This window comes from Ornithodoros turicata, chromosome 2, assembly GCF_037126465.1.
Source record: "Ornithodoros turicata isolate Travis chromosome 2, ASM3712646v1, whole genome shotgun sequence".
In the NCBI taxonomy this organism is placed as follows: Eukaryota; Metazoa; Arthropoda; class Arachnida; order Ixodida; family Argasidae; genus Ornithodoros; species Ornithodoros turicata.
Window position 1 is genome coordinate 114,619,563 of NC_088202.1, and position 14,392 is coordinate 114,633,954.

The 14,392-nt window shown below is 46.7% G+C and overlaps 1 protein-coding gene across 1 annotated transcript; it reads right to left on the reverse strand.

Moving 5' to 3' along the window:
* Positions 1–7,695: 7,695 nt before the first annotated feature.
* LOC135384968 (uncharacterized) lies at positions 7,696–8,463 on the reverse strand. Its single transcript, XM_064614148.1, has one exon. The coding sequence runs from the start codon at positions 8,461–8,463 to the stop codon at positions 7,696–7,698; it is 768 nt and encodes a 255-aa protein (XP_064470218.1).
* Positions 8,464–14,392: the final 5,929 nt, after the last annotated feature.

Here is a 14,392-nt window from a genome sequence, read left to right on the forward strand (position 1 = left end):
CAAGAAGGATTAGAACACTCTCTAACGGTCGTAGGTTTTCTCTTGAGGTCGAGTGCTGCTTTTGTATCGTTTATCTATTATGTGACTTGTCTTCCGCCTTGTATGCGAAATGATTATTTGGTTATCGGTATGAAAATCACTGGCCAGGAATGTCAGTTCGTGCTCGTCTGACAGGTGTCAGCCGTAAAGGACAGTTAAGTAACACAAATGTCTGTATAGTAAATGACATTTAATCTGGCGTCTCACAGGGGTATTATTCTATATATGTGAGGCCACGTGCCGCACTTGCGGAGGGAGGACAACAAACATATTACCAGTGATGGCCACTAACTACAGTAGTTCAACTATACTACTAACTACTTCGCGATGGAGTAGTTTAACTAGTAGTTCAACTAGTTTTGAGGGGAGGTAGTTAAAACTACTTCTTTAACTACTGCAATGTATTTTAACTACATCTCTAACTACTTAACGTTGTCCATCAACACCAATCCCATTCTATAGTGTTCTTGGACACCTACATATTAATCACAAGTAGTGATATACAAGTGAAGATTTAGTACACAAGCACGGCACAATTGCTCTGCACCTTCGTTCTCGTCAAACAAGTAGCTCAAGGTAAAAGTCGGAAGCACAATCGTGCCGTAAAGCTTGCGGCAAAATCGGAAGTAGTTGGCGCCTGCAGTAACCTAACTACTGTAGTTAACTACTCGAAATAGCAGTTTAACTAGTAGTTGCACACTACATTTCTGCAAGTAGTTGATAACTACTTTTCAACTACAATCAGGTAGTTTAACTAGTATTTTAACTACATGTAGTTAACTACTGGCCATCCCCCACTCCCCACTTCATCATCACAATATATATGTTGTTGTTGTTGGCCATCACTGCATATTACTTCCATTTTCGCTTAGCGTTTCCAGCATTACCCAACTTCCTGGCAGCCTGGAAGACTGCCAATGGAGAATTATCGCTCTGCTAGCTACTCACATTGCGCTTTTAGGCACGTGGCCAATTACCAGTCTTGGGTCAGACAGAATTACATGGACTTACACAGGACGGATCCGTAGTTATCCAGTGGGACTTAGTTATCCAATCATCTGCGCAGCACTTGCTGGGGCGAAGCAGTGACAATAACCTCGCCTTCCGATTGCTTACTGCTTCAGGAGGATGTTTACAGTGTTATTTCTTGGTGTACTTCTAATTTCCTCAAAACCAACACATCAAAAACTAAAGTTATCTCATTCACGCGCAAGTCTCAAGTAACCCGATTTCAGTACTTTTCTGATGGCGAAATAGCCCGTGTCGATACCATAATGATGTCGGTGTTGTCTTTGATGCCAGGCTTCAATTTCATGAGCATGTGAGAGCAACTTGATCTGCTGCTCTGCGTGTGCTTGGTTTGCTCACCTATAGCTGTAAATGTTTTCTTCTCACACGATATTACTTACTCTCTATAAAGCTTGCGTCCTTCCCCGAGTTGAATATGCGTCTGTAGTATGGAATGCTTTATGTGCCACCGATGTCAAACGTCTTGAAGCTGTGCAAAAGAGGGCACTTCATCTTATTCATTCGCGTTTCTTACGGAATGTCCCCGCATTTTTATCTTATGACTATGACAAGCTTTCAAATTACCTGCACTTGCTTCCTGTTGTTAACATGACAATCATGACGTGGTCTTTCTTTATAAATGTGTGCACTCCATATTTGATTCCCCTTTTCTCTTATTTTTTTTAATTCCGCCGCCTAATTTTTTTTTAATTCTGTCTTAGCGCCGCGAAGGAACTGTGGCTATGAGCGGCGTACAGACGCGGACAGATGGAGAGAGGACAGCAGGAAGAAGCCGGAGACAAGGGGGTTAGCATGCGTCCTGGGCCGACTCCAAGGGGAACTGTGCCGATAGTCGTCTGGAAAGTCTGCCGGAAAACCCAGGGAAAACCCCAGACAGCACAGCCGGTGAGGGGATTCGAACCCGCGGCCTAAATTTTTGTCTCCCACGTGCTACTCTGCGGAACACCCCAACGTTCTATGTCAACCACTGCAATCCTAATGATCCCCTTACACGGTGCCAAATTTTGTTTAACTCGCTTCCTTCATCTCTTGATATTTTTGCGTCATCATGTACATCATTTAGACGCCATACCTTTTTTAATTTTTCGGACCTTTCTTTTCTTTGATGTTTTCTGATAGTTTCCCTTTTGTTGCCATGCGGTTTTATGTGTTTCTCACGTTACAATGCGCGTGTGCTCTTTTCTTATTTTCAATTCAGGTCATGTACATTTTTTACATGTACACTTTTTTTTTGTGATTGCATAAATCGTGTCTTGTTATTAGTGCATACTGTCTGTATTTGCATATTGTATTTATATGTATATTGCGTCCATTTGTAGTGCATTGTATTGTATTTGTGTGCTCCAACATTAGGGTCGTCACGACTGTTCTTGGGTACCAATAAAACATTATTATTATTATTATCTTTTCAGGTTGTCCACAGGAGCGCATTAAGAAAATAACATTTATGCTCTTTAGTACAATAGCTCTCCGGTTATTGCGAAAACCTTGGAGGGGCACTCCAAAACATCGACCAGAGCACCCACCGGCTATGTTTCGTTTTCTTCTTCTTTTTTCTTTTCATTCTTGCTTCCAACATTCCTTCGAGCACCGTGTGTCGGAGATTTCCGCCGCAAGGTAAAGAACCCAGGTAGTTGAAATCCTCCGCAGTCCTACACTGCGGCACGTGCTGCATGCAGCCACACAAGTGTAGGAACGTTTCCTTTTGATCTACTCCCAAATAATTCAAGTTTAGTTATTAGAGAGTTTTATAGATAAAAAAATCCCTGTACGAAATGCGATGGCATTGCAGCAGACGAAGGACAGTGCCCGTGCTGTGACGTACATGATTTGCGTGCGGCGCAACGGCAAACCCGAGCAGGGAAAGGCAACGGAATCTTTTTCGGTTGCGTTACTGCCTCCGTTGCTGGCTCGAATTTGCTTATGTTTCAGTTTCGGTTACCAACATAGTTATTTCGTTTCCTTTGCGTTCCCGTTTCGGTTTTCGGTACCGACCCATCCCCCGCGGCTTGTTTTAATGCGTTAGCATTATAGTCCTCGTTACGTAAGAATCGCGATGTGGTCTGTCTGTAGCAGCGGCGCTGTGCGCATGCGTAGTGAGTGGGAGGGAAGGAGAGGGCGCGTGTAGAGAGCGACTCGCGCGGCACTCGGCGCGGCAGCAGTGTTGCCAGATCTACTGAAATTTCAGTACATCTACTGGATTTCAAGTCGGACTACTGAAATACTGAGAAAAAATCAAAATACGCTTAAATTGAATTTAATTGAAATTGAATACGCTGAATTTTTGCCTGAAACATGGTTTTACGAGGGGCGTTCAAGTCAAACCGGGACTTTTCATTTTTCGCAAAAGTAAAATGAACTTAGAGGCGAGAGATTGGTTTTAGTTTTCAACGTAATCTCCATCTGCACAAATGCACTTGTCCCAGCGTTTCCAGCAGCATAGAAATCCTTACCGGCGCGTAGCAGCCATGATCGGACCGCATTCTTGACCTCGTCGTCGCAGCTGAAGTGGCGGAGCCCCCAAGGAACGCCTTCAGTGGACCGCAGAGATGGAAATGGCTGGGGGCGAGGTCAGGACTGTAAGGGGATGGGGCAGCAACTCCCAGCCAAGTTCCTGTAAGGTGCCTGTTGTGAGATGTGCGGTATGCGGGCGTGCAGTGTCCTGTAGGAGGAGGACTCCTTTGGTGATGAGGCCCGGCTTTCCGAAACTGGAGGTGTTCATGAATGATAGTGTTCAACGTTCCCACAGAAAGGTCCGTCTTTCGAGCCAGTTCGAGACATGTTATCCATCGGTTCTTGAGGATCAGGCGCTCCACAAGTTGGATGTTCTCAGGAACACTGACACTGGGCTCTGAGCCGTCCAGGCCGGGATCGTCCTGCACTGATGTACGGCCGTCTCGAACCGTTTGCACCACTCAAACGCTTTGCTGCGGCTAAGTGTATCGTGGCCATACCGAGCCTGAAGTCTTCTGAGAATTTCAGATGACTTTACGCCTTCATTCACGAGGAACTTCATGACAATTCGCTGTTTGATGTGCGCGCTCACCTCGTTGTCGGCCATCTTGTCCAGCACGTGTCTTCTGTTTTGCACAAACTTTGGACCACCACGTGGTGGACGCGGATGCCTGTTGCGTGTGAAAATGACGAAAAAGACGTAGCGCGAGCCATTTGTACACTCAGGAGACAGAAAGTCCCGGTTTGACTGGAACACCCCTCGTACTTAGCGAATGATTCACGTTTGCTGACACTGTCTGGTTGCATCGTAGTCCGCGTACGAGTGGGAAAATCATGTTGTCCGTGCATGAGCACTATTTGCGTGCTACACAAATTCCATAAATAATTATTTTGGACACAGTGGAAGGTCGACGTGTTATGTGGAAGCTGCAGGCAGACACCTTTAAAGAAAGCGAGCGGCTGTCCAAGTAAAACAATTTAGAGCAACTACATTGCAGAAGGATGCATATATTCCACGGGACACCCGGTAGTACCGCAAACATGGAGAGAGTTTCCGACGAGCTTATGTTTCCGACGTTAAGAAGTTTCATTGTAAGCGTTCTCCGCTTGCCACATTCAAGCGCGTGGGTGGGTCTGATATTTTCGGAGGTCCACGTCATGAAAACCAAACAGCGACGCAAGCTTTCGACAGAAACCACTGGACTGTCGACTGATAGGAGACAAGAACTGCTATAACTTCACTGTGAATGCTGACTTAGTAGAAACCATGGATGCACCTATGTATAGGGTATATGTTGTGCGCGTGAGCGAATGACGGCGTGCAAGCACGTCTTTACTGTGTACAGCATATAAGTATATTTTACTCTTATTCTATCGTGTATATATCGTGATATCTTGTTTTATTTACCATATGGCCCACTAGTTGAGTCGCGGAGGAGCGTTTCGCCCCTTTTCTTTTGGGGTGAAGTTGTTTTAGGACATCTACTGAGTTCTACTGGATTTTCTGGTGCGGACTTCCTGAATTTCCGCCTAAGTGACCTGGCAATGCTGCACGGCAGTGCAGCTGTGGTGGTTGACAGGTTCAGATGTGTCTGCTGATGATGATGATTCGGGTTTTCGTGGCGCACGAGTCAGACATGTCTGTGTGGGCGCGCCATGGGTTATGAAAGCTGTGCGAAGCAGCGGCGGCGAAAGAAGGCTGCGAGACTGCGCCGCCAAGCGGAATCGGAGTAAGCTCGGAAGTATCGTTTGGCGAATGCTGTCTTGCGTTAGCGTTGTGTAGGGTCGTGTGAAGGGTTGTAGAGCGTTCGTGAAGGGTCGTTGAAGGGTTGTAGAGCGTTCGTGAAGGGTCGTTGAAGGGTTGTAGAGCGTTCGTGAAGGTTCGTTGAAGGGTTGTGTAGTGCTGTGAAGGGGAGGGCTGTACCTCGAAATAAAGTGATCGAAATCCCTGTTTCAAAATAAACTACTGTGAAAATGTTATCTGACTATAAAATGCACAGTCGCGCGCGGGAGACTGCCAACGGCGAACTGAGACTAACTTGGACATGAAAATGCAAACACTGAACTTGAACTAACCTAATAATAAGCTAACCAAGATGCTGCACTCCGTCGTGTCCGCTCTGCTAAGCCTAACGGCTGGTAAAACGTGGCTTTCGTTCGCTAATACAACTTCTATAGACATCGAAAACCCGTGAATTTGAGTGGTTAAGTAGTGATGTGATGTTCTTAGGCACGGCGTATCATCTTAAAGGGTCTCTGACCAGAACCTGGTCATTGTCTTTGTCTGTATGGATAACGTCATGAACTACATTGGTGCACACTGCTGTGACAATTAAAATGTTACACCTAGATGCGGAATACACAGCTTCATTTTATGTACTGTAGATGTTGCTTACTGCAATGGCATGGCTGCATTCTGAACAACACTCGGAATTGTACAGTATATCTTTTGATTTAGTGCGTAAACTTCAATTTTCTTTAATCCTCATTTTTCTTTGTTGCGTAACTGGTCTCCTAACATCTGCATGCCACAACGTAATTCTCACACGGAGAGTAATCACTGTATAAAATATACAGAAGATACTAACCTCGTCACGTCCAGATGCAACAGTCTTGGAAGATAGATTCAAGGAAAGCACTGCGGACTGCTGTAGGTGGAGGTTCTTTGTACTCAAACTGAGGGGTCCGTCTTATAGTCTGCATTCTTCAAATACGATTGGCAAAATCCGCTGCCAACCATACCTGCCGCTGCGGTTGAACGCACAGTATCCTACGGAACTGAATGCCCGCCGAGAAATCTCGCTTTGATGACACAACCGAGGCATGTCAAATGAAGTCTGTGTACCTCGATATATTGGTCGTTGTGCCAAAAGATATAAATAAAGAAAACTTGGAAATACACACACTACACTAACGCTGTGAAACAGCGCGCTGGATCCCGAAAGTCGTCGTAGCTCGTAGCCTCGTAGCTATATAGTTCTTCTTTCCACGGAGGTCGCTAATTGGATTATCGCAGTTATAAAACAGGTTGCAGATTTCGAAGTATGTACATATATACTTTTTATTTCCAGACATTGTGACAACAGTATATCGATGTAAAAATGTTGTTTCTTGCTGAAAGATGCTGTTGTAGTGCTCGATCACGTGACGGCATTCTGCGCGCTGATTGCATGGGCGATTGACGTCGTCCCAGTGGGATGACCAGATGAGTTTTCTATATATGCGTACGTTTCCTTGGTTTGACGCTAGGTGTGCCAGCGTCGGCGTGAACCGCGATGTTCAAAATTCGAGTTCACAAAAACTGAGAGATGTTGAGGCATGCATTTTCGTATGTGAAGTTGCTTTTGTGTATTCTATCGGTGGCCACTGCGGAAAAGTCTCTCCAGCTTCTGGTCAGAGACCCTTTAAGAAGCAATCGAGCATTCTCCTAGATTTTCGATTTTTTTCGAGAACGAGAATTTTTCTTCTTCTTCGTCCTTCTTCTTCTACTTTTTTGTAGACTTTCAGACCGTGACAAAACTTCAAGTAGCATGGATGTGACATTTAACATGGCTCGAAACCCTACCTCATCTGTGATGCTGTCCACCAGGAGTTACCATGCAATAGCATATCTTCGCTATATGATGTATTGTCACTGCGCCATCGAATTTCCAAAAGCAGTCGGAGGCACGCTCTAAGAAAAAAAGGGAGTCGCGAGGCGTCAAATGCGCGCTTTACTCCCTTTCGCCGTTTCTCCGATAATGACTTCCCCCTTCCTTCTCGCACTCCTTCGGGCGGAATCTGCTGCGGCGCGAACGGGAGGAGAGTGGACCCGTTGGAGCAGCCAGCAGTGTCTTCAAAACGCCTGCGTGAAACGGCTGCTCGCGTGCAGTAAAACGTATAGGTAAAACGTTCGCTCTGCTAATGTGCCATGCACAAACAATGATTGTGCACCTGCTTAGACAATTGAAACTAAAACGGAAAAGGGAAAACGCGCCTCCCAATTCATATTCGAGGCTCCGGGATTTGCCGCTCCGTATTTTCGGTGCAGTCAACGGTTGTGAAACTCTCCGTGGCTGCTTGCACATGGTCTTTGTAGCTTTTCGTTTATCATTTTCGCCAGATGTTTGCGTAAGGATAGCGGGCGTGGGAGGCGATCACCGTGCAGATGACGTAAAGGAGGCATTACGGGACTCAAGCTTTCGATACTGTAACGAACTGTAGGAATGAGAGTATTCCAAGTTGAGGACAGCAGTTTATTGTCCGAAGGCTGGACTGGACTGAACGTCCGTGAGGAATAGAAGCTGCGGGCCAGAATGTTAAGATCGCGCCGGGTGGCGCTGCTGTCTCGTCGGCTTCTACGTCCGGCGGCTGCAAGCGCCGCTTTCGTCGCCCCCACTGGGAACAGCGAGGAACGATCGGACCAGGTGACGGTTTTGAGTGCTCGGGCCTGGCAGTCGATGGGCGAAGGTGTACGGTCGAAGTCTGTGGTGTTCGAGAGTGACGAGACGGAAGGGTCCGCATTCTCCAGGAAGGCGGGCTTAAGCCTATCCAGGCTGACTGTCTCTTCCCGTCCGTTGAGTATGCGGAAGGTTTTGTCAGAGCGGTGCAGAACGGGATGGAGGCCAGTAAAGGGGGAACAGGGGATGGCTTAACTCCGTCGATGTGGAGGAAAACATGGGTGGCAGTGGCAAGTTGTTGCGGGACGTAGGGCTTGCAGGAGGAGATTGCACGGGTGGGAGGCTGTCGAAGACGCGGTGGAGGCGATCGAGGAGCTCGGAAGGGGTGGAGGGCGAGCTTGACTCGACGAAGAATTCGGCGGGGAGGCGCACTGCAGCCAAGGTCGGCCTTGAAGGCAGAACGGACGCCGAGAAGCACTAGGGGTAAGGCATCTGTCCAGTGGGAGCGGACAGGACGCGCCATCAAGGCAGCCTCGAGGTGCCGATGAAACCTCTCCACCATACCGTTCGACGCAGGGTGGTACGAAGTTGTTCTTATGCTCGAGGTGCCAAGTAGATTGGTGAAGGCGGTGAAAAGGCGGCTTCCAAACTGAGGACCTCGGCCTGTTGTTACTCGTGAGCGCACCGAAACGGGCGATCCAACTGCGTAGGAAGGTGGCGGCTACGTTTCGGCGGTTGTGTCGGTGATGGGCGTAGCCTCTGGCCAGCGGGTGAACCGGTCAATGGCCGTGAGAAGGTACCGGTATCCGCGCGAGATGGAAAGAGGACGAACTATGTCAAGATGGACGGAATCGAAGCGGGCGTCCGGCGACGCGAACTTGCCAAGAGGGGTGATGGTGTGACGCTGAATCTTTGAGCGCTGACAAGCGACGCAGCACCTCATCCAAGCTCGAATGCCCGCATTCATGGGTGGCCACACGTAGCGCTCGGCGATGAGTTTCTGACTAGGTCGAGCGCCGGGGTGGGCTCTTCGGTGTTAAGCAGCTGCTGCAGCCGTTTCCGCTCAGTTAGCGTGGTACGATTCAGGATGGCGGTCTTGAGATGGGAGTACTGATCGCGAGGCGGTGGAGCCTGAAGAACCTCTGCCACTTCCATCCCAATCTCTGGAGGAATGGCAGCGACGATGTGACGATACATGGTAAGCTGCTGTGAAATGCCAGCCAGCTGAAACTGGGTCTCCGCTTGGATGAACCATATATCGACGGGTTCCTGTGCCAGAACGGCGGAAGGCGAACGGCGACGGAGCTTACGGCTGCGGGAGGAGGCGGGGCAGGCGGTTGACTAGGAGCCCCGTTGTTGTCACCTGCTACGGCTGGCTGCATGACTGCTGCTGTCCGTTGGACGGGACACCAGTGTAGGAATGAGAGTGTATTCCAAGTTGGGGACAACAGTTTACTGTCCGAAGGCTGGACTGGACTGAACGTCCGTGAGAATGAGAAGCTGCGAGCCAGAATGTTCAGCTCGCGCCGGGTGGCGCTGCTGTCTCGTCGGCTTCTTCGTCCGGCGGCTGGAAGCGCCGCTACAGGACAAACTGCTGATTCAGGTAAATGGATCTCTGATTTCGTTGTATTGCACGCGCTTTCTGCGCTTCTTTGCACAACGAATACACGGGCAGTTGTGCTATGTGGGGAACTGTGTGCCTAAGGGTATACGCTTTATGTTTGATGTGCTTGCGGATTGCTTTATCGTTGCAGATACGTGATAACAAGCTGCGTGGCGCCACCCGCACAAAAGTGCACATATTGGAAAGGAACACCATAATTATTTGATTGGAGGGATGGTCGTTGACTTGGGATGGGCGTGGGACAATGCAAAGGAGAGAGCACGTCGATCGTACAAAGGCGCGGGCTTAGAACATGTTGAAACAGTGTCGAGTCTTCCTGTGTGTTGCTGTGTCATTGAGCATACAAATCACTTTTCTCTTTTTTCTCCTCCGTTTTTCGAATGTGCTTGTCACTGTGGTCTGCCTTTGCATTATTCAGGTGAAAGGCAGAGCGGTTGGGGAATTTGCGGACATTCATGAGAGCACGGCGCTCCACGTCCGCGACGTCGTCAATTCGGCTGATGACCCTTTTTTATGAGAGCTCATTCAATGAGACTCCTTCATCTGATACATTCCTCTGCACGACCAGTTCAACGCAGGACAGAAGAGCTTCATCTGCACTGTACTTCAGAACACCGCATCAGCTGAGATTGCGTATCATATCTTCATTCATTAGGTATCTGTGTGTTTTCCAGCTCCTTGCTTTTGGAACGGAAGCACTGCAAGCGTGTGCCAACACCCATACTTGGGAGGAGGGAGCTGGAGCCATGGTTTCGTCGCTATACACCTCGGCACCCGCTTTGAAGAACTCATCTCATCTCATCACCCTTCTATTCTAGCTGTTAAGATAATTCTTAGTTACACCAGAACCATATGAATACCTCCTTCTCCCCAGGTGTCTGTTGGTCAGAATGCAGTGGTTCTGTGTTGAAGGGATGACACTGCACGGTCTCACTTTATTGTGGTGTAAACTACAGATGTGTCACTTCAGAATATTTAGTGGCCGTTGTACTTTGCTCCTCGCATTAGGTGCCCTGGTCATTGCTACGTTCAGCCTACCTGCCACCACTGCTGAGAGAGGGCAGATGGACTCATCAAGAAGTTGGTAAGCAGTGTTCTTTGTGTTGTAAGTCAATTTTGTTGAGAAGGGTTGGGTGAGTCTCCAAGATATGTGGAATACTTATACTCCTATCTGAGCCATTGCGCAACCTCTGTCATAATGAACATGAAGGCGCATACTGAGATTATGCGCAAACATATACGCATTATGTTAACATAGAGGGTTTTTACTGAATACAGATGTTTATTTACAGGTAAAGATAACGATAAAATTATTTATTCTAGGTAGTTTCTATCACTGCCCCTAGGTTACTGGCATTGGGCCCTACAACTGGAGCTGTACGGTATCGGAGTTAGCCAATTAGCTAAATGTTTGAATTCTTTATTTTAGGAGTAGGTAACGTTGGGCTAGAGTCGGAGCTCCCAACGGGCTCACTGCACGTAACATGCCCTTTGGGAGGTCACACTAGAAGTTTGTTTGTGCTAGAGTACACATTTATGTTTTAATATGTAGAGGGTATACATGGTGTTTCATGTAAAGTTATTTAAAAAATTGGAACTGGCGACGTAGTCGCTGGAGGATTGCGGGACTTTCGGTAATTACCAGTTCTAGAAACTTTTGCCACCATAAAGGAAGGCTTTGGACAATTTTCAATTGCAGAAAATTTATTTTTAGTAAATGGAACTTCGAAATTTGCCAAGCAAACCTCACTTTTTTTTACAGAAATATGAAGTCCTCCACGGATAAGCGCCCAACAGACCCAACAAAAACTATGCACAGTATCGCAACTAAAAATCGCCAAAAAAAAAAGAAGTATAAATTACGCTTTAGCAACGCCTGCTTGATTTTCGCAAAGAAGCGTGCGCGTAATGTTGGTCTCCAGGAGGAAGTGTCCCCGCCTTCATTTGTTTTGCGTCTTTGTGATGAGACTTGTTTTGGATTCTTTGTGATTGGAAACAAGAGGGAACTTTGGAAACAGGATGGGGTCACTTCCTCCTCTCCCCGCATCTTCCATGCGCTTTTCTTTGCGACAATCGAACAGGCGGGGATAAAGCGGAAATTTTACTTTTTTTTTTTTTCGGCTATTTCTGTTGCGATACTGTTGTACGAAAAAAAAAGTGAGATTCGCTTGGAAATTCTCAAAGTTCAATTGAAAAAATAAGTTTCCCACAATTAAAAATTGTCCAAAGCTTTCCTGAATGGTGGCAGAAGTTTCCAGAAGGTAATTTCCGACAGTTCCACAATCATCCGGCGAGTACGTCGTGAGTACGTCGCTACGGCGGGCTGCAGTCCAGTGATGTGATTGGTTCGCCAATTGCGCCATACAGGCGATCCTGCTACATCCTACTACATTGTCGCAAAATATCAGGAATCCGCGCCAGGCCCGCCCAAACATCCACTTGCGCTGTTAAAAAGCAAGTGGATGGATAAAGGCAAGCCTCCAGCTGAGACCCTCTGCTTGTTTAGCGCGTGTCTATAGTCAGCGGGTAGCGCGAGTCATCGCGGGAAAGTAGTCGCGTGTCCTATTTGTACAGTTTCGCTTCTGTTTTGCAGGCGTTAGTCCAGTATCCTGCAGTTAGGAAACCCTTTCCTGACACGTGTTGTTTAAAGCGTGAAACTGCTGACGAGTTTGTCTCCTACCTGTTAGGGCCAGGCAATAGTAAAGCGATAGAGATAAGATCACTATCACGCTTTCTTTCATTTTTGAAGTCATTGCTGTTTCCGTGCTGTGTTTCCGCTTCTGATCGCAGATGTCACATGACGTCCCTAACGCGATAACGCAAAAGATTTGCGAGAATGCTCCTAATAGGCGATCAATTAATTGGTGTTGTGGAACGAGAAACTTGAAATAAATATTGGTCATGTTCAGCCTATGTGATTCTAGCATTACGTGAAAGCACAGTGCGCAAATTGAGTGCTAAAATAACTATAAAAAAGATGTCATGTGTTAAGAGCACACATAGTACTTTTTCACAAGTAAGCTAGCTTTGGCATTTTCTTTGACTATTTCGTTTAAATTTGGCACTGTGACTAACATATCGGCAGAAAATGACTAATGGGAAATTATTCGCAGTTATCTATATTCTGTTGTTTACTGTACTTCAAATGGATTTTTCGAATTTTGACACCGCTCTGTTGCTGTTACGAACGCTGGTCTAACTTTTGTCATTACAGGTACCCTACTTCAACTGTTTCCAGTACATGACAATCGCTACAAGGAGATGGGCTTCGGGTTCGGTGACCACATGTACGTCTCTTTTGAAATTACGCGTATATTAAAAATAAAGTATATAGTGTGTGCGTGATGATGTAGCATATCTGCTCAAAAGCACCATTTTGTTGCTTGAAGAGGGGTTTTTGCCTGCTGCAATAGGTTCTCTAAAATGACTTGGGTCAATCACATCACTGCAGTGCTGATGAGGAACATCCTCATTTAACCTTATTTCATTCACGGCAGCAAATACCAACTCAATTTTAACCCCTAAATTAAGGTATGCATTTTCCGCGGAAGAGATAGAACTTATGAAATTATATTATTATCTGATAATGTGGTATTGTGTTCCTGTCACTCTTCATAATTTCACTCTTAAAATACTTTACTTGCAGAAGTCGGAAGAGGCCCATACGTATCCTACCATCATCCATCACACAGGAGATGACTTGCAAATTTCTGCATCATTTTCTGTTTTGACCGAAGGGTTCATGGTCGGGTATCCTGCATGGAGGACACAGCAGCATTGCTGGTCGCAACCTTCTTTACCGTCAACGTTGTGTATTGAGCTCAACTGTTAGATTAACGTGGAATCACCGTTTATAGTTTATACAGATTGAAACTTTGCACAAATCTCATAATGTACATCGATTAAGTACTAGTTGCCATAACTAGTTGCTGTGCTTCATTAATTTCCAGGTAATGCCAATTCCAGGTAATTCCCAAGTTGAGCAGGTGGTTCGGACGTTTCGTGTATCCTAGTCGCTGCAGCCTATTGCTGCTATCTTGTCTCAAAGGAGTGCTAATTGTTAAAGCAATAAAAGTCTCTGATCTTAAGCCTATAGTATGGAACCATTTGGACTTATAAAAAATACAAAATACCATTTCCAATAAATTATGCCTTTCTGCTGTATGTTCTAACTGCCAGTACACCTTGACGTAAGTGATCAAACGGTGAACTTATATTTGTATGTTTAGGTCAAGAACTTGTGCCGTTAGCGAGTACTACAGGGAAACAGTATTTATTGCAATGGTGCTTCGTTTTGGTGCACTTTTTATATGGGGGTGGAAGGTCCCCCCATTTCCTGGGGCATCAAGCGACTCCCCCCTTGGGGTCACTTGGTGCTGGTAGGAGTCAAAACAGATCCATGCCAGTGGGAGTCAAATGACTCCTCTTCATGGCATCAAATGACCCACCTGCCTTGATAGAGTCATGGTGACTCCAGGAGGGGGTTATATATGTGGTAGGGTTTGACTCTCCCAGGGGGAGTCACCCTGAGTCCCTTTTTTTTAGAGTGCAGCCAGCCGCGTGCGACAGACACGATTCTCGCGTGACGTGGAAACGGCTCTGTGCCTTTTTCTTTGTTTTTTTTCTTCTCAGCTCACGCGCCGCTTATACATGCTTAAGCTGTGCCGCTGTACGTCACTGGTCACGTGCCGGAGAGCATGATACGTCACGACGTCCTCTCGTTCGGCGATGCGCTCTTCGCACGAGGATAGGATTTTGTAAAGGTGTGCGGGACAGAGCCTTGTGCGTGCTCTGTAGATCATCTGGGCTCGTCGTTCTTTCGCAGGAGCTCATTTTATACCTTTATGTGCTTCCATGCACCTTTAAT